Here is a 25536-nt window from a genome sequence, read left to right as displayed (position 1 = left end):
CTCATGCCCCACAGCTCTGGGGCCCACCCTGCTCAAATAGGCCCCAGCAGTCATAGTCCTGGCTCCCTAACACCCTCGACTTTCTCTTGAGACTTCACCCTCACCTTCAGCCCCTCATAGCACGCGGCCACCCAGGACTCTCCCAGGCACCTGCATTTTTGGAAACAGGCCAATCCACCAAAAGTCAAGTTGATGAATGGCAAATTCACAGCAAATAAATTCGCAAAAAAATCAATTGCTTTTGAATATCATTTTATATTTTGACAAATTGTAACTGCTGTCAGAATCCTTTCTGTAAATGGCACACCAGTCTTGATTTTATGTTTCTAATAATTAAAAATTAAAACTTCATTACAGTATTTCACATTTGAAGGGACTTTTTAGCCACTTTTGAATGCTCTTTGTCCTTTTAAATATAGTCTTGGTGTGATTTTTTTTAACATTTAGGATTTTTACCATTCTCATACCTTTTCCCACAACGGCCTATCAGTTTTAATTCTGTTTATGACAGTTAAAAGCCAAAATTGAGCCATTTCATACTGGTATGGTTCACCTTAATTCTTTGTCAGTTTCTTTTATTTCTGGTGAATGAAAGTAGGATTAGAAGCACCAATCATAAGCTAAATTATTTTTACTAATTATGAAATATACCTTTCTTGCTCTAAGAACTCAACATCAACTCCCAATGCTTAGATGTCTGAAAAGCTGAATATATCTTAAAAAACAACAGTGAAGACCATTTGCCAAAAAAAAAAAAAAAAAAATCTTCAGAAGCCATAAAAATCATCAAATGTGCATTTCTAAAAGCTTTAAAAATAATGAAAACAGTGACTTCCCTGGTGGTCCAGTGGTAAGACTCTCTGAGCTTCCAAAGCAAGGGGCACATATTCCCTGGTTGGGGAAGTAAGATCCCACATGCCAAATGGCATGGCCAAAAAATATATTTAAGGGGGGAAGAAAGTAAAATAATAATAATGAAAAGAAACAGGTTTGGCAATCCATAAATTGGTAAAATCAGTGATGCGGTCATTTGGCATATTGATTTTGGAAGCAGCGGCCATTGGGCAGCTTATAGACAGCTGACCACTGGGCCCAGAGGTGGTGGGGGTCCTGCTTTCTCCTCAGGGCCATGTTTGGGGCATCTCTTCTCCTATGGGACTCCTGATGCCAGTCCCCCCCCAACTCCTTGATCATTTCCTGCTGCCCCTCTCATGAGTGACTGCACACCCAGCTCACTGTCCTCCCTCTGCCCAGTCCCCGCCGCCCTGCCCAGCAGCTGCCCTCCACACTCAGCCTCCCTGCCTGACTCAGCTCCCCTTCATCACTGGCCCTGGCTTCGGCCTCTGCGTGGAGAGCCCCTGCCTCCCTCCCCTTCTACAGTCTCCCTAAGTCACTTCATGGTCCCATCTATATGCTAACGATTCGCAACCTGTGTATCAACTCTGACCTCTCCCGGAACTCCAGGCTTACACCCAACAGCCTACTTGGCCATTTCCAGGTGGAGGTCTAACTAGCATCTCAGTGTCCATGTGACTAAAAGAGATCTCTGCTCCCCGCCCCCACCTGCTCCTTTCGTCACCTTCTCCGTTCTGGTAAACAGTGGTACCAGTGTTGTTCAAGCCTAAATTATCAGATCCCAGTAGATCCCAGCTCCGTGCATCTTTTTCTCTTTTGCTGTCATAGCACGTGAGCCACTGAACAGCTCACAGGCTCTCCCTGCCCCCGATCCACCCTCCATGGCACAAGAAGAACCTTTTCAAAAACATAAATCATACTGTGCCATTCTGGTACTTGAAATCCTCAAAGGTTTCTCATTACTCTTAAAAGGAAATCTTAACTCCTTAACATGCCTGCGGCATCTCAGGGATTGGCCCCTGCCCACCTCTGTGCCCACCCCCCAAATCATCACTGTCCCAGCCCACCTTCCCGAAGTCTCACCCTCCACCACACCACCTGTGGACTTCATCTGCTGTCCCTTCTGCCACTCCCAGAATTACCCACAGCAGCATCCTTCCCAGGAGTCACACTTGGGCATTTCCAATCCAGAGTCGCCACAAGACACCTTTGCTCCTCATTCGGTTTTAATCCTTACTCAGCATTCATCACTATCTCACTTATTTTTGAGAATTTGCTTGTTGGCTTGTTTGGTTTTTCTCGGTCTCAAGCTGACCGAATGTAAGCTCCATGAGAGTAACAGACTACTCTGTCGTGTCCACTGGATCAGGGCTTGGCCCGCAAGGGATGCTGCGTGAGAGATGGACTCAACACTCACCTCTGCAGTGTGGGTACCGAGTCCAGAGCCCAGCAACATAACCTCCTGACTGTAGGAAGCCGCGGAGCTCACACTAAGCTTCAGTCTGTTCACTTTTGTTGATGGGGAGAATGGCCTTCCATCCTCTAACATCTCTCAGCATTCACCCCTGACCCCCACTCCCAGGGCTTCCCTAAGAGGTGAGAAAGGGCCTGAGGACAACGTCTGCTCCCCAAGGGAAGGACCAGCATCGCCCACATTCCCACTCAAGTCTCTCCATCCCTGCCTCCCTCTCCTCCTCCCCTCTCCACGTGCAGAAGGGGGCCACTGCCAAAACTCATAGACACACATCACCCCACACATACACACCACTCACACACGTATATCACCCAACACACACACACACCATACACACCACCCCACACACACACCCCCCACCCCACACACATACCACCCCACCAACACCACACACATGCCCCACACAAACCCAACTCCACACACATGCATCACTCTACATACACACCCCCCACCCCACACAGACACACCACCCTACACACATACCACCCCACCAACACCACACACACACACGCCCCACACAAACACAACTCCACACACATGCATCACTCTACATACACACCCCCCACGCCACACAGACACACCACCCCACACACACTACACACACACACAAACCACACATACAGACACCTCGCAGGCATTCACCGAACACACTTATGCTCCCCACCTACACACTACACACATGGACACGTGTGACCCCAGTCAGACCTGTTCCTTTCTCTACACATTCATGGGGTTAAAAGAACACGCTGACAGACATAGTTGGCAGGATCATTCCCAGAACAGTTAGCCAAATCCTGCCTCTACCCAGATAAATAAGAGGAGCACAGTCCCTGGCTAAGCCAGGAGGAGCATGCGGGGCACCAGGGTGGGGTGAGGGGTGGACAGGGTGATGCTGGGGGGAATGGACAGAGTCCTGCATGCCAAGACTGCAGGGTGAGCCTGGAACCACCCTCACCCCCGCTGCTGGCAGAGCCTGTCTGTCCACCCAAGGGGAAGCAAGTAGGTGCCCCTAGAAGATGCTATTTGAAGGGAACCAGAAACACTTTGCCCAACCAAGACCTCACCCCAACCATAGCACCTGAACCTCTACCCTTAAAAAACCTCTCGTTGGGTTAAATACTGTTCTCTCCTTTTTTCTTTCAGGGACACAAAGAGAAGCAAACCTGAAGCCACCGGCACTCTGCTCACACCTTCTGCAAGCAAATCCTCCTAGCTGGGGGAGGCCGGGGGAGAAGAGGAAATGAAACGGAAAGGAGGAAGCGCTTGGCACCCCGATGGGGAAGCTGGCCTCCTCCCATCGGTCCCAACTGCTGATCAGCATGGCCAGAGTCATGGGTCACCATCCCCACCCACTTCCCCCTGTCCCCACAGCCCCTCCCCATGCCACACCACCTCCTAGGCCACCAGACACATTGTCCCTGGAAGGGGCGGTAGGAAAGGTGACAGAGCCACAGCTGAGGCCCAATTTTCGCTGATGCTCAGAGACTCTGACAGCTGTTAGAAGAAGAATGTGATTTTGAAATTTAAATAACACGCTTCTGCATTCGGCTCAGGCAGACAACCTGAGGATAAGCAGTTTATCGCCTGAGCCACCATGCAGGGGGGCAGGGAGATGGGCTGCAGTTCACCGCCCCCCACCCCGGCCATCCCCTGCCCTGGGTCCCCAAAGCCTCCTCACAGGGGCTGCCTTGGGATCGAGTCCCCTCTGAGAGGCACCAGCTGATCTGCTGGGCCTTGCTTGCCATCTTCAGCTCAGCAACTTCAGGGGAGGAGGGGCAGGGGGACCCCTCAGCGGAGCCAGGGAAGGGAGGGAGCCTCCCAGGGCATCCAACAGAAACGAGCCAAGGCCAACTCTCCAGGTGCCCACTAATGCTACTCCGGTGACCTTCACGGGGGACCGACTCTGGAGCCCAGGGCTAAGCCACTCCCTCACCCAAAGGCAGCTCAGCCACACCCCACCACGGACTCGACCCGAGTCAGTCACACTGAGTTCTGTCCCAGAGAACTCCTGAGCGAGAGTCCCAAGGGAAGAGACCCCGAGAGGCCAATCTTCCATCTGCCACAAGGGTCTCCAGTCGCTGTCCTCGGAGCCCACCAGACCTAGAAGTGGGGTAGCCTCCGGGCCACGATGCTGCTGGGATTGTGACCCTCAGATCCCACTCTCCTCCTCCAAGACTCTGCTGAGCGCCCCGGGCGCCGCCTACTGCTGCCTCCCGTGGGCTCTCAGGGCCACACTAGCACCGTGGATAAACCACCTTGTGGGTGTCTCAGCCGTGTCTACCTGCCCCAACGATCCAGTGAGGACACGGTCTGATTCCCCTCAAAGCAGCATCGTAGGTAGGGTTGGCATCACACCGAGATCCACCTCTTCCACGAAGCCCTCAGAAGCCCCCAGTCCTTCTCTAAACCTCAGGGCTACTCGACAGGCAGCCCACGCGGGACACCCCAGACCCACCTGGACCTCTCAGCCAGCCTTCCTGGTGCCGCTCTAAGAGCTCATGCTAAACCACTAGCTCCCGCCAGCGCCTGGCAGCATCGCCCGTGGCCACCACCTAGGGTGCTCCTGGGTTCCACCGCCTTCTGGGGAGGTCATCACCCATCCTGGCAGGGCTCCATTTTACAGATGAGGAAAATGAGATTCAGTCAAGTGATCCACCCTATAGTCAGTCAGTAGGGTCCAGCCAGGATTCAAACTAGGCTCAGCAGGTCTCTAGTCCGCAACCATCCTCTAGTCCAGGACCCTCCATGGATGGGTGTCCGTGCCAGTGCTAGGCACCCAGGGGAACAGAGGTGCACGGGTGCAGTGACACAGAGACCAACAATCACAGTGCAGTCATATTCGTGCCCCCAACACGCAAGAGCAAGCACTGTAATAAGAATGAAGCACAGGGCGCGGAGGGGGAGGGCGGCCTCGCAGGGGCCATTTCCAAAGCTTCTTGGCAAGGGGAGGGTTCCCTCCTCTCCTGAGGCCCCTGCAAAAGGACCAGTGGGGCCTCCAACTAGAACACCCCAGAGCTTTGGAGAAAAGGGAGCCCTCCTGCACTGCTGGTGGGAATGCAAACTGATACAGCCACTACAGAGATCAGTATGCAGATTCCTTTAAAAACTAGAAATAAATCTACCATATAACCCAACAATCCCGCTGCTGGGCATATACCCCAAGGAAACCAAAACTGAAAAAGATGCATGCACCCCAATGATCATCACAGCACTGTTTACAATAGCTAGAACATTTAAGCAACCTAAATGTCCACCGACAGATGAATGGATAAAGAAGTTGTGGTACATATACTCAATGGAATATTACTCAGCCATTAAAAGGAATGCATTTGATTCAGTTCTAACAAGGTGGATGAACTGATAGCCTATTATGCGGAATAAAGCATCAAAAAGAGAATGACAAATATCCTATGTTAATGCGTTCATATGGAACCTAGAAAGGCAGGAGGGATGACCCTAACTGCAGGGCAGCAGTGGAGACGCAGACGCAGAGAACAGACTTACAGACACAGGGAGGGGAGGGGAGGGAGGGGCAAGCTGAGAGCAGGCGTGGACACATGGACGTTACCGTCTGCAAGATCAGACAGCCGGGGACATTTACTGTGTGACTCAGGGGCTAAAACCCAGTCCTCTGTGACAATCTAGAGGCGGTGGGATGGGGTGGGGGGTGGGAAGGGACGTTCAGAAGGGAGAGGACCAACGTGTACCTATGGCTGACTCATGCTGAGGTATGGCAGAAATCAACAAAGTATTGTAAAGCAGTTATCCTCCAATTAAAATTTAATTAATTAATTTTTTCAAAAAAGAACATCCGAGGAGTGCAGTTTGGTGCTCCGTGATGACCTACATGGGTAGATAGGATGGGAGGGGAGACTCAGAAGGGAGGGGATATATGTATACATACAGGTGACTCACTCTGTTATACAGCAGAAACTAACACAACATTATAAACCAACTATATCCAAATAGACAAAACAAAACAAATTTCTTAGGAAAAAAAAAAAAGAACATCCTCAGGCCTCTCCTGACTCCATCCGAGCAAGACGGCCCACCCCAGAGGCTCACAGCCAACTGACACTGTCATACCCATCACTTCTTCCTCTAACCACGAACAGAAGGCCCGAGCCAGGCCGCTCACCAGCCCCCTGTGTTCCCACCACGAACAGAAGGCCCGAGCCAGGCCTCTCACCAGCCACCATGTTCCCACCTGATTACAGTGAGCTAAGGCCACAGAGGCCAAGCAGGCGCCCCAGGGACCCACTGCCCCCTGAAAATCGCCCAGCCACCTCCCACTGCAGCCCCCACACAGCACAAACATGGGTGGAGGGAGCCTCTTATCACCAAAAGCCATGCAACCACCTCCCATAGACAGGCCCCAGGCCACCCTGCCTGAGCCGCTGACGGCCGTGGAGAAGTCCGTGCACTGTCAGCTGTCAGAAGTGAAAGCTGCTCAGTCGTGTCCGGCTCTCTGCGACCCCGAGGACTACACAGTCCATGGGATTCTCCGGGCCGGAAGCTACATGTCTGAGCCCAGCGTCCAGGTGCTGGGCCAGGAGCCCACACGCAATTTCTCAGTTCATTGATCTCTAGTCACCAACTTTTGTTCAACTCTTTGCAATCCGACGGGCTGTAAGCCGGCAGGCTCCTCTGTCCATGGGATTTGCTAGGCAAGAATACTGGAGCGGTTTACCATTTCCCCCTTCAGGGGATCTTCCTGACCCAGGGATCGAACCCACATCTCTTATGTTTCCTGCATTGGCAGGTGGGTACTTTACTGCTGAGCCACTGGGGAAGCCCAAATTTAATAGCAGATATTTGCATGTATTGTTGCTGTCTTCTGTCCACGGGATTTAAAACCTGAGCAGGTAGGCATTGCCATCAGTCCAGCACTGTGTAAGAAGAAACCAAGGCTTAGAACTGAAACACCGGAGGAAGTCTGAGGAACATGATGGGCAGGGGAAAAGCAGCACTGAGTCCCGGTGTAGACGCCCCTTCACTTGGGGCCTCAGTTTCCCTTCTGCCAAATAAGGGGTGGGTTTAGATGATCTCTAAGTCCCCTTCCAACTATAGGAAAGACAAGCTTGCATAAATTTACGCTGCACCCACGTATCTGGCAACACCTGCATCAGGTTCCCAAGGCCCTGGAGACCCCCGGCCTCACCAGGAACACAGAGAGCGCCACTGACAGCCCAGGCACGGCCCCTGCCTGCTGCTTCCCCCTGGTCCTGGGGCATGGCCCAGCGGCCAACAAGGAAGCCACTGCCGGGCCCACCCCGGCCCTTCATCCTCACTTTTATGGCCTCGCCCCATGTAGACGAAGCATTTCCTTTCCCTCACTGTTCGCATCACCCCTCGCAACCTCTGAGAAGCCCGTGCGCCACAACTAGAAAGTAGCCCCACTTGCCGCAACCAGAGGGGGAGGAACTACAAGAGCGTGCAGAGGAACAAGGACCCAGCACAGCCAAAAATAAACAAATAAGGGGACAGTAGCCACTTAGCCCGAGACACAAGAGCACCCTCCCCCAAGTCCCTGGGCTCCAAATGGGAGGGTTACAGCCTGCAGAACTCCCAGTTCTGCCCCTCACCACAGCCTTTCCACATCAAGATGGTGGAGGGGGCCGCCTAAGGCCACAGATAAACATGTGGAAGGGTAGGGGGCAGTGCTCCATACAATTGTACTGGGTGGCAACCTTATCATCCTGAAGCATCAGTGCAGGACCTGGGGTCTCCCAGGCCGGGCCTCCCCAGCCAGCGAGCCACAGGGGGGTCATACACCTGCCCAGGTATTGACCTCTCAGCCTCCTGGGCAGCCAGGCAATGGCCATGACCATCTGAGCTCCAATCTGCTCTGCTCCATCCTATAGATGTCAAACAACACCACCGTCGTCTGTGTGCCTGGATGAGGTCAAGCCGGCTCTAAGCTCACACCTTCCTTCTTCAGAAAAGAGACGTAAGGTCTGGAGCAGGGAAGTGACCTCCCAAGCCCATCAGCTGAACTGTGGCAGAGACTGCGCTGGAATCAGGCTCCCAGCTCCCCACTCAGCCTTCTTTCTGCTGCATGCCCCCACCACGGTCTGCTTGGTTTCTTAGTGGCCGGGTTTCCCTCAGATAGTCACCCGTGCACCAACTTGAGAGCTGCTCTGGGTGAAGCAGGGGCAGCGGGGGCAATGAGGGGGAGCCTTGCCCTCACCGTGGGGAGTGGTCCCCAGAGCCCAGGGATCCAGGGTCGTGCAGGGCCCAGTTATGTCTGAGCAGCAGGTAAAGGATGCTGATTGAGTGAGCTGCAGACCAGCAATCTCCTCATTTGTCTTGTCAACCTCCTTGTCCCGCAGAATGCCAAATCCATTACAGAAAGATTTTCTGCCAGGAAGATGCTTAGTGTCAGTCCAGGAGACAGTGGCGGTCCCAGCTCCGGTGAGGACCTCTGACCTTCAACCTCCAGGGAGCAAGCCAAAGCCATTTCTTCCCTGGAGGTAAATCCAATGGCTCCCGCCCAGGCAGTGGCACCCCAGCTTGGCGTGGGGTGGGAAACGGGTAGGTGAGGCTGCTAGCATTTCCCCATCACAGCATCCACATGCCAACCACCTCCTCAATCTGCTGGAGGCCCCGAGCACTGCCTCCAAAAGAGTGGCCCAAGGTGGTTTTCTATCTGAAACTAATCAAGAGATGTGAGAAGCAAATGTCTGTGCCAGGTGGGGCCTCAGTCAGTCCATCAGCGAGCTCAGCCCCTTAGAGATGGGCAAGACTCATCACAGAGTCATCACAAAGCCATAAACAGAGACAAGATGGGTACCTCTGCCATCACCCCATCGTGGGGTGTGAGAGTGAGAGCCCAGGGCAGGCCGCTCCATGCAGGGACCACCGGTGAAGTCACCATTCCATCCACCACCACCCCCGCCATACCAGTGCCTAAGGGCACAGCCAAATGGTTAGTCTTTGGCCACTGCCTCCCTTTTCATGGGTCCCAGGATTTCTCCCACCAGGCACATGTGTATCCCCACCTCTTAATCCCTTAGAGCATGCCTTCTCAAGAGAAAAGGAGGGTATCAGCCCTAAAGGAGCAAAAAATGGGCTCCTGGGTAAGCAAAAAAAAAGGGGGGGGGATATGACAGTGGCATGTGGCCCTCCAGACCTCAAGCCTATCTGACAAAATTTTATTACTTGGCATTGGCTATGGACTGAATTGTGTCCCCACCCCAAATTAATGATGCTGAAGCCTTAAACCCCCAGTGTGACTGTATTTGAAGACAGGTCTCTTAGGAGTTCACTAAGGTTAAATGAGGTCATAAGGGTGGGGCCATGGTCCAATAGGATTAGCGTCCTCATAAGAAGAGGAAGAGGTCTTTCTTTCTCTTTCTCTTTCTCTGTCTCTCTCTCCCCTCTCCTCTTTTCTATCTCCCTGCTCCAATCCCCCACATCCTTCCCACCCATCCACACCCACTGTGAGGACACAGTGAGAAGGATGTTGTCTGCAAACCATGAAGCAAGCCCTCTCCAGAAACCAAACCTGCCAGAAACCTCGACCCTGGACTTGCGGCCTCCAGAACTGTGAGATAATAGAATTCCATCATTTAAGCCATCCAGTCTAGGATATTCTTTTTTGGCAGCCCCAGCAGATTGAGACTATTTCTCTCTTGAGAATTAATTTTTCTCCTTAAAGGGGCAACAATGAAAAAAAGAAAAAGTTTGGGAAACACTGTCCTGGAGGATTCTTCATTGGAAAGGGCCGAGGGTCTCCCTAGAGTCTCATTTCGCAGTCTAGAGTTGTGCTTCTCAACTGGCAGTGACTGTGCCCCACACGGGACAAGTGGCAGTGTCTGGAAACACATGGGGTGGTCACAGTTTGGGGGGCTGCTCCTGGCATCCAGTGCGTAGAGGCCAGGGACGTAGCTAAACACCACACGTGCACAGGACAGCTTCTGCCACAAAGAGGATTACCCAGGTCAATGTCAACGGCGCTGCTGTTGAGAAACCTCGGTTTAGTGCAAAAGAAACTTCGGAAGGTTTCACATACTGTCACAAAGTGCCTAGAAGCCTGAGATTTGGGGCCCTACACTCACAGGTCTTGGTGAGAAAGCCCACCCTGGTCCCCTCTAAGCATGACTGGTGACTCCAGGAAGCTCATCCCAGCTTCCAAGACCAGAAGGCCCTCCCCAGTGCCCAAGTAGGGGTAGGCTGCCCTAGGCCCATTGGTCACCCAAAAGCCAGAGGGAACAAGATCAAGAAGAAAGAACCAAAAAAAACTCACCGGGCTCCTACACACAGACCATGGCAAGCAAACTGGAGCTCAAATGAGCCTTCTCCCTTCCTAGGCAGTCCGAGGCAGGAGCGGCCAGGGAGCAGAGGCTCTCCTCAGAGGGATTTCAGAAGCAGAGCCCCCAGGGGAGATGAGAGTTTCCCAACAGAATGGACGATGGTGACAGGAACACAGGCCACGTCAACTAACAGCTCCCACGAGCCCAGCAGCATGCTGAGCCCAGGTCAACCATCGGTTCATTCTGACCGTACAACCATCCAACAAGGTAGGTGCCCTCCCCTCTGCTCCAAAGAGCAAACTGAGGCACAGAGAGGTTGAGCAACTTTACCAAAGCAGAACAGCTGGGAAGGACCCCGCCAGGCAAGATGAGTGACAAAATGGGAAAGCCATACCAGATGTCAGATTCAAGACCTCCAGCATGGCAGGTCATTCTAGGCCATTCCCATAAATGCTTTAGGCCACACACAACCTTGGTGGTGGTGAGGAGAAGGGGGGAAGGTGTCATGGCGTTCTCTTTACAGACACAGACCCCAGGCTTAGAGGTGTACAGGGGCTTCCTGGCGAGCGGACATCTCGCAAGCCCCAGGGTTCGATCTGCCAGCCCCAGGGGACCTGAGCAGGACTGGCAAGGCCCCAGCGCAAGCCCACTCACCTGAGAAGATAGAAGCAAGCCTGAAGATGTCCGAGAGGCGGGCGGTCACCGGCTCATAGGGTGAGGCTTCATAAAACTCCTCACCTGGAAGAAAGAACCGTGTCAGGCCAGGCTCACATCCTGCCCAAAGCGCTGCACACTTGATGTGGGTGAGGTATTTCTCTCCAACCAGAGCAGATTAGACTGCCCGATACAGCTCTCTCGTGACTCCCCACATGCCCCGGCCTCTTGTAAGGACTTCCGTATGCTTCTGGAAAGAAGACACGGGGGAGGTGGAACCCTGATAGCCCACGGAAGGCCAGGTATTAAAGAAATCCCAGGTCATTTAGTACAACTTCCTCATTTCACAGGAGAGTGCTCTGATGTGGCCCAGAGAGGTGAAGCAACCTGCCTGAGATCACACAGCTCCTCGAGGCAGACCTAGAGCTACCTGGCCCTGACACTAACATCCTCTCCCATCACACCAGGCTGGCTCTGCCCAGGCTTACTTGGGTGCAGGCATCCTCAGTCATGTCTGACTCTTTTGCGACTCCACGGACTGTAACCCACCAGGTTCCTCTCACCATGGGGTTCTGCAGACAAGAACACTGGAGTGGGTTGCCATTTCCTTCTCCAGGGGAACTTCCCAACCTGGGGATTGAACCCACCTCTCCTGCACTGGTGGGCAGATTCTTTACTATGGAGCCACCTGGGAAGCCCATACCCCAGCTTAAGGGGACAGGATTTCCCCATTGTTTCCCACCATGTCACCAGGAGTGACTGGCTGAGGCCTGACCAGTGACTCCTGTATGCCTCCTGACCTGTCTTCCCCCGGACCTGCTGCCTCTCCCCCAGGCTCTGGGGTGCACCAGAGGCTCGAGGATGTGAATGAGTGACAGCAGATAAATGGCGGGTGACTGCCCTGGAGACCCACCACCACCTCAGCGGGACTCCTGCCCCCTCCACCAGTGACTCAGCAGGAAAGGGAAGATCCTCGAGACGGACATGACGGTGAGGAGAAATCAATGGATAATCACTCAGAGTGTGTGTGCATGCGGGGGGCAGGGGAGACAGGTGATGACCACAGCCTCACACATTGATTTCCTGTCCACCTGAGCCCCACGGCCACAGGCAAGCTCACCACCTAAAGAGAAGTCCACGGGGCTGGCACCCCTGGGGGCCACCTGCAGGAAGGGGCCAGGCTCCAGGAGGGCAGTCTTGGAATCTGCCCCAAAGTCACCCACAGGCTAGCCCCTGACCAGCTCTCTGCTGGTCCAGGGACAAGGCATCTCTCCACTATACGAGGATGACCCTCCCAAAAAAGGGTACAGACCCTCCCCCAGAGGGCATGAAGGAAGAGCATGCCCCCGGAGAAGTGGCCCCACCCTCCACTGTACCTCACAAGAGCACCTCAGGCCTCGCCTGAGCCAGCATACAGGGCGCCTCACGCACAGGGGGTGCCCACTGGAACCTGCCTAATCCAAAGGTGACTCCTTTGTCCAGGCCTGTCTCCAATCCCACCTCCCCCCGGGGCCTGCAGGGCCATCACGGGCTTGCAAGATCTCAGGAAGCTCTCCCGTCTGCCCACCAACACTGGAGAAATTCCCTGGGGTTGGCATGCCAGCCGTGCTAGCCGGTGCGAACAAATAACGAGAGAACTTAGGAAGCGCTTTTGTAACAACGACAAGGTTATGCTGTGCTTTCTTCATACCAGCACTATTAGAAGTGCTTTAGATGTACTAACTCATTTAATCCTCTTAATTTCCCCAGGGGCTAGGCACTCTTATTCTCCCTATTTTTCTGATCAGGGACTGGGGCATGGAGTTGCCACAGCACTTGCCCAAGTCACACAGCTGGTGAGTGGCAGAGCTAGCTTTCAAACCCAAGCTGTTGGCTCCAGAGTCCAAGTACTTAACCAGTATGAATACTGCCTCCAAAAATAAAAGGTGTTATTGAAACCAAATTCTTAAACAAGTACTACCAACCCTGAAGATTCATTGGAAGGACTGAGGCTGAAGATCCACAACTCTGGCCACCTGATGCAAAGAGCTGACTCATTGGAGAAGACCCTGGTGCTGGGAAAGACTGAAGGCAAAAGAAGGGGACAGCAGAGCATGAGATGGTTGGATGGCATCACCAACTCAATGGACATGAGTTTGAGCAAACTCAGGGAAATAGTGACAGACAGGGAAGCCTGGCATGCTGCAGTTCATGGGATCGCAAAGACTCGGACACAACTGAGCGACTAAACAACTCTTGCTTAACTTTTCACAGAGCCGTCTTCTCCTGGCTGGCCCACTTCCCTACAGCAGGGTCTGTCCTTCCCTACAGCATCTGACACAGCACTGTGCCTGGGTACAGATGGGCTAGTATGACTGATCGGCCCAGGGGATGGATCTCTGGGGAAAAAGAGCCTCTTCCATGACTGGTTGAGAGGGGCCCATCCTATTTAAATCAGTTCTCCTTGCATGCTCCTGCAGCAGAATTCACCATGAGGAAACCTGAGGCCTGCCTGGCAGCAAGACTAAAGTCAAACCCGGGATGTCAGACTCCAAGCCCATGAGCTGGGAGAGGACATGTAGGAAGAACCCTGTGCACTTCACATCTGCAGAACCAGGATGACCTTTAAACGCAGCGTTGCCACTGGAGGAGGCAAAAAGCATAGTCTCAAGTGCCCCGTGCAGCCAACAGTGACATCCCTCCCCCCACCCCCACGTAAATACTGGTGATTACGGGGGCATTTGTAGCAGAGGGGAAAACAAGCCCAAGGCCACAGCTCTCCCCCAGGGCAGCGGTCACTGTTTAGTAGCTCAGTTGTGTCCAGCTCTTTGTGACCCCATGGGCTGTAGCACACCAGGTTTCCTTGTCCTTCACTGTCTCCTGGCGTTTGCTTACACTCATGTCCATTGAGTCAATGATGCCATCCAACCATCTCATCCTCTGTCACCCCCATCTCCTCTGCCCTCAGTCTTTCCCAGCATCAGCGTCTTTCACAATGAGTCGGCTCTTCGTGTCAGGTGGCCAAAGTACTGGAGCTTCAGCTTCAGCATTAGTCCTTCCAATGAATATTCAGGGTTGATTTCCTTTAGGATAGACTGGTTAGATCTCCATGCAGTCCAAGGGGCTCTCAAGAGTCTTCTCCAACACCACAGTTTGAAAGCATCAATTCCTTGGCACTCAACCTTCCTTGTGGTCCAACTATCACATCCATACATGACTACTGGAATAACCATAGCTTTGACTATATGGACCTTTGTTGGCCAAGTGATGTCTCTGCTTTCCAGGACAGCGGAAAGGGGTCTACTTAGAGGAGTCAGGGGCCTGGTCCCACCAGCAGCTTGCTCTGTGCCCCGTGAGGCTTACCACACCTCTCTGCATCTCAGCCTCCTGCTAGAATGATCTCAAGGCCCTTGGCAGCTGGGACTGAGAGACAGCTCGGCTCCCAGCTCTGCCCACACGCTGAGGTCCTCAGTCCATGCAATAAGCTCAGCCTCAGGTGGGGAGGTGACAGGTAGGGCCTCCCTCTCAGAGGCAAAAGGTGGGACCAAGTCTCCAGGAATTGCATCAACCAGTAGAGACCCTGGAGAAGCGAGAATCTAAGTGCAAACCCACGTGAGTCTCTCTACTCCTAGATCCCCTCACCCCCCCAGGCCCAAGTCAGGTTATCAAGAATGTTAAGGATCCCTGGTTCAGGAAGACCCCCTGGAGGAGGACATGGCAACCACTCCTGTATTCCTTCCTGGAGAATCCCAAGGATGGCGGAGACTTGTGGGCTCAGTCCACAGGGTTGCAAAGAGTTGGACACAACTGAAGTGACTTAGCACACGCACACAAACAAGGAACAGCAAGTGCCTGCATCTTCCCAGGAGACCACTCTTCCCACTCCAGGAAGAGTCCCCTCTCTGGAAGACTCTGTCCCTCAGAGGATCGCCACCTGCTGTTATTAACAAAAGGCCTCTGGGTTCCCCAGAAACCGCTGGCCCCAAGACCCAGGGGAGGGGACTGAGCAGCCTGCAAGGGGCAGGGAGCATGATTCTGAGGAAGGAGAAAAGCAGGGGCCTGACTTTCTAGAGTGGACCCAAAGAAGGGCCTCCCAGACTGTAGGTGCCCACACAGGGCCCTCGGCTTCCTCGGTGCTCTCGCCCCCGGAAGCACACCGTGGGTGTTTAACAGATGTTTGTTGAGTAAATGAACCAACAAACCATCTCAAGCATTGGGATCCAGAGACTCTACAGTCAGAGCCCTCCTGGGTTAAAAGGGTCTTGAAGACGTGGCAGAAGGCAGCATAAAATGCATATTATGCTTATTGTTGTCATCAAAACACCTCACCGCCCGGCTCCAAGCAAAGGTCCCCAGTGCACTGATGTGGTGATGCCGAGGGTGCCAGTCCAATGGGAAGGGTCTCCAGTGGCCCACCCAGCTCTCTAGCCCTAAACTCTTCTATCCCCTCCCTTCCCATTCTGCACCTACAGCAAGCCCACCCACCTTCTGCCCAGTCTCCCTTGGGTTGAAACTAAATGCTGTGGAAAGAAAGCAAAAACCTAAACAAACCAGCTTGTTGAATCGGGGCCTTTACTGCTCTTTGCAGAGGGAGAAGGAAATGGCAACCCACTCCAGTATTCTTGCCTGGGAATCCCAGGGACAGAGGAACCTGAAGTGCCACAGTCCATGGGGTCGCAAAGAGTCCAACGTGACTGAGCAACTAAACAGCAACATGGATTTGTCAGTTTCTGTTATGTGAGTTCTGTAAGAAGTTAAACAATTAAGTCTTATTTGTGATAAACGTACATTCTGTGCATGAGGCAGCCTGGGAGGGTCAGGGAAGCCAGCTCCTTGTCTCACAGAGAACAGAGCCCCCCTCACTTTGGCTAGTTCCCTCTCTTTGCTAATTGCAAGCTCTAGGACTCCAGGTTGCCAGCAACAGAGAAGTCACCACTCAGCTCATAAGGAATTACTATGTTACTAATGGTGGCAATACTGTTAATCATTTCAAGCCTGTTTACTCCTAATTTCAGGGCAAATTTGAAACCTCTGAGCCACTGGTCAGGAACTCAACACTATCCAGCCTCCACCCTGGGCCCAGCTTCCTCCTGCCCCTCCAGCAGCTGGGGCAGGGGAAGGGGGTGATGACCCTCAGAGTCCAGGCTGACATCTCCCCTCCCCCAAGCACACAGTTCCACATCACACCCCTCTCTCTTCTTCACCTCAGCCTCTCCATCGCTCCTGTCCTACTTTAGAATTTAAACTACTCGACTCTCTCTTTTTAAAAACAGGCATCCTTTGTTCTTCTCTATCTTCACATGCTTGCTAAGCGGCTTCAGTCATGTCCTCTCTTTGCGACCACATGGACTACAGCCCGCCAGGCTCCTCTGTCCATGGGATTCTCCCGGGAAGAACACTGGAGTGGGTTCCCACACCCTCCTCCGGGGGATCTTCCTCACCCAGGGATCGAACCCACGTCTCTTTTGTCTCCAGCATTGGCAAGTGAGTTCTTTATCACTGAGCCACCTGGGAAGCCCTTTATATTCACACCAGAATTCAAGAAGTCGTCCACAGTCATCATTTCCAGTTCCCCAGCTCCCAGGCACCCCCCTAAGCAGGCTCCTACTCCCAGGGGCCACCTAAGGTGCTCACCCCAAGGGCACCAGGTACACTCTCCATCCCTCTCCTGTTGGGCCCCAAGTCCTGGAGGCTGTTGATCCTCCTTCTTTCTGAGACTGAGCTCCTCCCAAGGGGCTCCCTCCCACCTCACCCACAGAGCCTCCTCATCACCCCTGCAGCCCGTCTTTCAATGGCAGTGATCCCAGTAGCTCAGTTCCTAACCCCCTCCCAATGTGACTGTACCCAATCCCTTGGCCCCAGTTACCACCCGCAGGCTGCTGCTGACTTCTTTTTTATTTTTTATTGTAGTTGATTTACCACATTTTTATTTATTTTTGGCCACACTCTGCAGCATGTGAGATCTCAATTTCCCAAGCAGGGATCGAACCCACACCCCCTGCATCGAAAGGCGGAGTCTTTATCACTTCCAGGGAAGTCTGTGCTCACGACTTCTCAATCCTTATGTCCACTCCCCTTTCCTCACCTGAGCCCCAGCCCTGCACGCCCAGCTGTCTATAGGGCAGGGCCGATGAGGGGCATGTACCCCAAAACAAATGCATATTTCCAGCCCTCCCCCGACTCAACACCTTTGCCACGACAGGCCCCCTTAGCCACTCAGCCGCCCCGCACAGAAGAGTGGGGGCCCTCCCTGACTCCTCCAGCCTTTCACCAAGACATGCTGATTCCACCCCAGGGCAGCTCTTAGATCCTTCTTTCCTACCACTGTCCTCGTTCAGCCTCCATGTTCCTAGCCTGCACCACAGCAGTGGCCTCCAGTCTCTCCAATCTGCTCTCCTATTGGAACCACATGAACTTTGTCCTGAAGCCGAGATCATCACATAAAACCTCCTAGGCGTGCTGCTCATCAGATCCAAACCCCTTCCATCTCTCCTCCTCCATCCCCACTTCCACCTGCCTCTAGGCGGCAGTAGTGGTAAAGAACACATCTGTGATGCAGGAGACAAAAGAGATGAGGGTTCAGTCCCTGAGTCGGGAAGATCCCCTGGAAGTGGACACGGCAACCCACTCCAATATTTTCGCCTGGAGAATCCCATGGACAGAGGAACCTGGTGGGCTAGAATCAGACATGACTAAAGCAACTTCGCACCACTGAGTTACCTGCATGTCTGTAAGGAAGGTCGGCTAACCTGCATTATACGCCACCCTTTGCCCAAACTCTGTCCCACACCTCCCACACTCTCCCCACATGCCTTCACGAAGTAACTGCGCCTCACTCTTTAGTCTCAGCCTGAAGGCCGCCTCTTTCAGGAAGGCTCTCTAGATTTTGCAAAAAGGGGTTAGATGCCCTTCTTTGGCTCTTCCAGAGCACCCAGTGCTTTCCGACAGCACTCACTACATCACCAAACGAGTCCCTGACTTATCTGTGTCTCCCCCAGACTAGGAGCTCCACAAAGGCAAACGCAGCCCCAGCTGCTCTCGACTATTAATGCCTAGCAGCCAGGAAACTCTCAGGAAACACCTGTTGAATTAATAAATGAATGTCCGACCCAGGAGGCCTGCAAATCCTCCACACCCTAGTCTGGAGGGGGAGGAGTTGGGGGAGGTGGTTGGTGGGTGAGAGGCTTACAGGTTCGGCCTTGGACCTTGGAGGACAGCTTGCCTAGGGCTCTGGGACCTGCGGCCCACGTGCCCTCCAATCCCTGCTGATGGTGCCTAGGCCAGGCCAGGGGTCAGGAAGCCACCAGAAGGGCAGACCTCCTGGAAGCAGGTGGGCAGAAGAGGGGCAGCAGAGAGTGGCAGGGGCTGGTTTGCTCACATGCAAACCTCACAGCTCCGCCCGCACGCAGCCAGGCCCTTCTCTCTCCTGTCCTCTTCTCCATTCACCTGGGCACTCTGGCCTCACCTGCCCTTGTTACCACGACACACAGCCAGCCAGCCATCCTTGGTTCACTCCCCATCCAGACCCCCATCCCCCCTCACGCCACCACCCTGACCCTTTCTCCTCCCTACCTCCTCCTTCGTCTGTCTCTCCGACAACATCGGCCCCCCGGAGGTCAGATGGTTAGCTCCTCTGGGTGCTAGGTTGCCCAGGAGGTGGAAAGAGACACAGCTGGCCAGTCTGTCTCATTACCAGGCCCTCCCACTGAACCCAGGACCCTGGCAGGGCTTACCCTCGGTCAGCCCCAGGTGGATGCTCCAGTAGATCTGCAAGCACTGCAGCTCCTTCTTCATGCCCCGCTTGCAGCGGCAGTCGTAGAGTGGGCTCTCCTGCAGCACCTCCAAGGCTGCCTGGCACTCCTTGTTGGCCAGCATAGTGTTGCGGTCCCGGCCGGCCAGGCACTGGCGCAGCGTGCGGTAGCGGGAGCTGCAGTTGGATTCGGCCGCGCACAGCTCATTGGCCCGGACACAGTCCACTGGGGGGCGCCAGCCGTGGAGCTCGGGGCCCTGCAGGGAGGAAGGGCTGGCCAAAGAGCGGAGGGTCTCGTCTGGGTGGTGGGGAGGGAAGACAAGTGTGAATGAGGGCCACAGTCTCCGACCCCAGAGGCAGGCCTGGGGGCCCTTCTGGGAGAGCCACACCGGCTCTACTCGGCACAGTGAGCCCGACTCAAGGCTGCCCGCCCCACCAGGTCAGAGCGAGCGCTGCTAAAGGGGCCCAAGATACCACCATCTCTCCTCAGGCCCCAAAGAAGAAAAGCTGTCTTTGGCCCTGGCCCTACACAACCCTTTCCTGGTTCCTTCCATGGCCTTGGGCCCAGGAGCACAGCCCAGAAGAGCCAGAGGCCCGAGCCAGACCACAGACAGTCTAAGATGCCAGGAGTCCAGAGAAGGATCCCACGGCCTCAGCAGAGAGCTGGCGGCTCAGGGCCTCCTAGGGCAGGCCAAGGGGAGATCTCAGTTTCAGAGTAGCCAGGCCTCCTGCCAGCAACCTCAGGTCCAAACAGAGGTCTGGCCGAGGAACCAAGTAGGCTGACTGGTTAACTCTCACAGCCTGTTAGGCTCTCAAAGGCCAGATCAGTCCCCGCATTCCACCCTCGGAAAACTGAGGCCCAAAGAAGGGACGTGACAACTCAAGGTCACACACAGGCTAAAACGGCCCCTCTGACCCCCAGTCTATCCATTTTGAGTCCCCAGACTTCATAAGGAGACAGGGAGAGACAAGCCTGACCCCGTGGTCTGAGGAGAGCTCAGAGGGAAGCATTCCTCTGGGGGACCCGGCCCGCCACACCATCCTGCAACAGTGTGGCCAGAGACAAAATCCACCATGGAGACAAGTTCCACCCCAGTCCCCCCAAAAAACGCTGGGGGCCAAGCAACTCCATCCCACCACTCCCACAGACACCTCTCTCTGTCTCTGTCTCTTTCTCTCATTTCTCTTCCTCTTTCCTCTCCTCCCCACCCTTCCTTGATACCCTCTCCCCTCTGTCTCTCTTTCCCCTCTTTCCAGAAGCCAACTAGTAAGTCAGCTGCAAGCGGACCCCGGCCTCGCAAATGGACCCTCCCTCCCCAGCATGGCCTCCAGTGTCCAAACCCACCGTCCTCGGCAGGGAAGGGGTCGGGGAAGGAGATACGGAGGGGAAAGGCACAGAAAGTGCCGCTTGGTCCTTCCGAAAGCAAGCTCCCCAAACAGACATCATCCAGTCCCCTGGGCCCCTCCAAGCCCCTCACTCAGATCCTGCCCCACAAAAAGGCCGTGCCATGGCCCGGAGCCAAGACTGAATTTTCCAAGACCAGAAGAGTGATAGTGGGGGCGCTTCCTCCACTCCATTCTGCCCCAAAACATAATAAGATCCTAGGCAGAAGTCTCCCCCATCCCCTAATCCCAAAGAATCTCCTCCATTTCGACCCAGAACTCCCACTTCTTTCTCCCAGGAGGCCCTGCTCAGGGAGCAGCTAGCACAGGGAGGCAGCGACACCTAGAGGCAAAGTGCTGCACTGCGCCCCTGTCCCTACCCAGAGGGCCACGGAGGGGGATAGGCAACTATGAACCAACTCCTGGTGGGCCAGGCCTATCCCACGGGGGGGGGGGGCGTGGTTAGGGAAAACCTCAGGGTCCACAACAAAAGACTTTCTCTCTCCAGCCACCAGAACTCTACCTCAGGACGGGAGGAGCTGACAGTTATGGCCAGGCTTGAGCAAGACCACTAAAGAAACCAGCATGGAAGGTGGGCAGACAGTGAGGCATCTCCCAGGGTAGGATGGAGAAGCGCCCTCCCGCCCAAGCCCAGGTGGGGGCTTTATTGCCAGGCTTCAGCAAATTCCTGGGTCTCTAAGCAGGACTCGGGTGCAACAGGGCCCTCAAGGATCAGCTCTGTTGACCCGGCCCCACCTGTACCTGCTGTCCCACCTAGCCAACCAGGTAGCCAGGCTGCTGGAGCCTTAGGACTGGCCCAGCCCTGGGCCTTCCACTGACTCTCCTCACCCCAGCATCCCAGCAGGCGACTCCCCTCCCACCTTGGCGTTACCTGAGGCTGCACAGTGGGAGATGAAAGGAGAAAGCAGCCTCCTCCCCAGGCTTAAACATCAGCACACTAGCCTAGGGAACTGGGGCAAAAAGGACACTTCCTTCCTGCCCTACAGGTGGGTCTACAGCCCTAAGGGACGATGCTTATAGAGTCCTGGGCTCCTGTGCCTATAGCAAGGGCTTCTCTCTTCCTTTCAGCTCCCGGCAGAGAGATGCTCCACAGGAGGGTCAGTGCGTTTTCCAACCAAACTCCCTGACCACCACCTACCCCTGACTCTTCTCAGTGGTGCCATGACCCCCAGAACCAAGAAGTCCAGCCAGAGAAAGAAATCATGGCAACCCGGTGCCTCTGGCCAAGCATTCTAGGTGAGTAAAGGTTGGCAGGTATTCTGGTGATGTTTCCAAGTTCTAGATCAGGAGAAAACTCGGATCTCTCAAGGGAAGCACAGACATGTGGAACAGCTTTTAGAGACACAGCGGGGACTGCGAGACCACACAGACCTACAACTGTCCAGGTCCGTCAAATGCCCCGATGAGCGCGAGAACGCCAGTGGGAGGCGGGCCCTCTGACCAACCCTGGTCCCCACCGCCATCACTTTCCCCATCTCACTTTCTCTCTGAGTTTGTCAACACCGGAGGTCAGGATGGCTGGGCCAGGAAGGCATGCCCACGCCCAGACCCCACTCGGAACCTTGGCAGGAACACACCGAAGGCCCCTGCTCCTAGGAACGTGCTTCACTCTATCCCCTACTGAAAATGCCCACCCCACCTCTCAAGCTCCAGAAAAGCCTCTCCCCAAAGCCAACTTTCCAACCAACTCCTAACTGTGGGCTCCTTGCCAGGCAAGGGCCCTGGGGCTGAAATTTCCTTAACAACCAACATATCCCTCGTTCTCAGCTGGCCTAACACAGAGCCTTTCAATGTCCTGTGGTCACTCAGTCAACATGCACCCCAGCTTTGAGAAGGGGCTTCTCAAGAGAAAGGAACTGAAAGGATGTGACCCCCACCCCCCACTCCCAACTTTTCCTCCTCTCATCCCCACCCCCACCAGGGTCACAGACACCAGGGAGACCATCTCTGAACAGGACCCCAGGCACGCCCCACAGGCTCAGGATAGTCTCTCCTCAGGCCCCTAGGCTGGGACCCCCCACCTCTGCTGGGGGGCTGGACCTGGAGATGACTGAGGGGCCATCATCCACACCTGGGAGCCCTGCTGGCCTGGGGTGTGTGTGCAGCTCAGAAGCAAGCAGTCTGGCTGCTTTTCCTGAAATACAATTTTCTTTTCTTCTTGGCCCTGCTCATTCTTGGCCCCAGAAAGCTGGGTTTTCAAATCAGCCGTGGGAGAAAAGGTCAGCTTTTATAATGGCCCCTTCGGAGTGAGAGGGTTGCCGGGAAAGGCTTGCAGGAGCTCAGTGGGGCCCAGAGCAACCATCCCAGCCTCCTCCCTCAGCCCCTCCCACCTGAGAACTCCATCCCGAGAAGAGCCACCTCTGGCTCCCAGAGGCAGGACTGTGAAGGCCACACCCTAGAGCCGGCCAAAGCCCCAAGGCCCCACGAATGCAGGAGGGGAAAGAGGAGGTGGGGCTGCAGAAGGCCCAGGGCCCGATCAACAGGGACTGGACTTGAATCCCTGGTCCTAGTCAAGACACTTCTTGGGACACCCCTCATGGCTTTCTATGGCCTGCACCTACCCCCCTCCTAGGCCTTCCCTCTCTCCTCCTCAAGGAGGGAAAGGGTGCTCTCGTGACCCATCTGGGCAGGCTGGCTCACCCTGGCCACACAGCAGGCCAAGGTGGTAGGAGCAGCATCCACAATGAAGCAAACGTGTGGTCCACACACACACACACACACACACACACACACACACACACCATTTGCCTGCCCTCTCTCTGGAGCACTTACTGGGGCAGCAGCCGGGCCTGGGACTCCTGGTCAGCACCAGCCTTTCCAACACCCACTTTTACTCACCTCCACCCCCAAGAACGCTCCCTCTACACCCGCTTCCCAAGCAGCTGAGATTTCTTGCAGCATAAAAAGGGGGCCAGGGATTGGGAATTCTGGGTGGGAAAAAGACAGTCGGGGTTCAGGGCCACCCAGGCAGCCCTCCCTCCCTGTCCTTGGGGGAGAGGGCTTACAGAATGAGCAATAGCCTTTGTTCAGGCCAGGTTTTCCCCTCAGCCCCCCTCCTTCTTAACCCAAGGAAGCAAACTTTGGCCTCCCTCCCACCTCTTCCCACCAGCTACCGGGTCCCCCAGCCCCAAAGGTGGCAAAGACAAGGCGGTGAACTGCGGCTCAAACCCTTCACTCCCGCCCACCTAGATAGCTAGGGTCTGCGCGGGAGGGAGGGTGCAGGGAGGGGAGAAACTTGAAAAGTCTTCCAGGGAGTGGAGCCGCGGGGAAGGGATTCGGAGAGTGGGAAGCGGGGTGTCTTTTCCAGGGGTTGATTGGCAGGTGGCGGGTGGCTGCCAGGACTGCCCCCACAGACGTCCATCCGGAGCTCCTGGAGAAGCCCGTGCCCTCCACCACGATCGGCTCGAAGAGCCGCCTGGAAAGGTAGGATGGCAGGATTTTCCTCTCCCCGACACTGAGCCTGTCCCCTCCCTTCTCTCTTCCAGATCAAGAGTTGGATTTTTTTTTTTTTTCTTAAGTTGCCGCAATTTGAACCCTCTATGTTGAGAGAAATGAGCTCTTTCACTGGATGTGAGTGAGCGACTATGTCTGCGTTCGTGAGCGCGGGGATGGTCTGGATGTTCTAAGTCTCCTTCCCAAACCTGCGCGTACGCAGCCAGCCGCGGCTCGCGTCCCTCCACCCGCATCCTCGCCGCTGGCCCAGCTCGGTTCAGCTGCGCCGGGCCCGGCTCGCCCCGCCGCGCGCTCTTCCCACCGGTCGGTACCCCGGCAGCGCCCCGCTCGCCCCCCAAGGTTCCAGGCTGCTCGCCGTCGCCTGAACGCGCGCGGCCGCGCAGCCCCCAAGCTCCCGCGGACACGCTGTCCTCGCCTCCCGCAGGTACTCACCTAAAAAGAAGAAGAGGCAGAAGACGTTTGCCAAGATCATGTTAAATAAATCCCACAGTTTTTTCTGTCTTTCTCCCTTGGATAAAAAATAATAATAACAACAATAATAATAACCAAGCAGTGATAATCAGCCCCAAATCCAATGCGGAGATCCCAGCTAGTCCGCCGGATGAAGATCCTGAGTCCTGCGATTCTCGCCTTCGGCTGGAGGGGGTGGGGGAATGGAGGGCGGTGGGCCGCGTCTCGACGCCCCCCTTGCCCACTAAAATCAAATACACACGTATCTGTGTGTGTGTGTGTGTGTGTGCTCTTCAAGCCGACAGCCGGTCCTCAGGTCTGCCCTTCCCTCGGCTCGTCCGGGAAGGCGCGAGTCCCCGCGGGTCCGATTCCCCTGCGCTTCCCGGGAGGGGACTGAGGAGGTGGGGGGAGAGGCGATCTGAGAGTGAAGGGCTGGAAGGAAGTGGCGAGGGTGGGGGTCAGAATAAAAGGCAAATAAGAAAGAAATCCACCGACGGGTGTCAGCGCCTAGGAACGATCCAGTGGGAGCTTCGAGGACGCGAGACCCGAGTCGCTTCTTTCGCACAAGACGGAGGAAAGATTCAAAAAAAATCTTCTCCCGCTAACCCCTGCTCGTGTCACTTTTTTCTAATGGAATTCCGGTGACCGTGTGTCTCTGCGTGCGTGTGGCTCGCTCTCTCCTCTCCCTCCCTCTCCTCTCCCCGGCGCTCGCTCTTTGCTCCCGCTCTCCCCGGCTCTCCCTCGCTCTCCTCTCCCTCCCCCTTCTCCCTGCTCCTCCCTCCGCCCGCCCCCTTCCCCCTTCGCAGCTCCCTCGCCGCGGCTCTCGCGCCCGCGCCCCTCTCCTCCGCCCCGGGCTCGGCGCTCGGGCTCCCCAGCGCTGGCGGCGCGGGGCGCGGGCGCGCGGCGGAGCAGCGACACTCTGCAGCGGCGGCGGCGACAAGGCGGTGGCGGTGGCGCCGGGGAACGCGGGCCGAGGGCAGAGCTCCGCCGCCGGCTCGCTCTGCTCGGCCGCCCGCCCTTCCCCGGATTGACCTGCAGCCTTGGCCGGAAACTGACCAGCTACCCCGGCCAGGGCTCGGGCTTCAACCCAAACCCACCAAAGCCTCCGCACCTTTCTCTTCCCGCGGCTCCTGCCGCTGCGCGGCAGCCCCCACGCCCCTTCCTCTCCCCGCCCGGAGCGGGTTGCGCCCTCCCACCCCCGCCGCCCCCGCCCCCGCCCCCGCGCCAGGGCAGCCCGCTCCGGGAGGCCCTGGGGAGGGTCA

General features: G+C 55.4%; 1 protein-coding gene and 1 long non-coding RNA gene across 3 annotated transcripts in view; one reads left to right on the top strand and one right to left on the bottom strand.

Moving 5' to 3' along the window:
• GFRA2 (GDNF family receptor alpha 2) overlaps positions 1-25024 on the bottom strand; it is a 106008-nt gene extending 80984 nt beyond the window's left edge. Inside the window, exons 1-3 of one of the 2 annotated variants that reach the window (XM_070459710.1) lie at positions 24257-25024; positions 18951-19265; positions 11239-11322 (exon numbers count right to left, since the gene is read on the bottom strand). In XM_070459710.1, coding sequence (XP_070315811.1) covers positions 11239-11322; positions 18951-19265; positions 24257-24296 — 439 coding nt within the window. In that variant the 5' untranslated portion in view covers positions 24297-25024. The remainder of the gene's footprint in view (positions 1-11238; positions 11323-18950; positions 19266-24256) is intronic. The other variant, XM_070459711.1, reaches the window with a different exon arrangement.
• LOC139032480 (uncharacterized) lies at positions 23616-24329 on the top strand. The gene is made up of 3 exons (XR_011485036.1): positions 23616-23794; positions 23890-23941; positions 24249-24329. It is a non-coding gene; the product is annotated as an uncharacterized lncRNA (long non-coding RNA).
• Positions 25025-25536: the final 512 nt, after the last annotated feature.

Source organism: Odocoileus virginianus, chromosome 31 (genome assembly GCF_023699985.2).
Source record: "Odocoileus virginianus isolate 20LAN1187 ecotype Illinois chromosome 31, Ovbor_1.2, whole genome shotgun sequence".
NCBI classification, from domain to species: domain Eukaryota; kingdom Metazoa; phylum Chordata; class Mammalia; order Artiodactyla; family Cervidae; genus Odocoileus; species Odocoileus virginianus.
The sequence above is the reverse complement of the archived record's forward strand: the minus strand, read 5'-3'. Positions and strand labels throughout refer to the sequence as shown.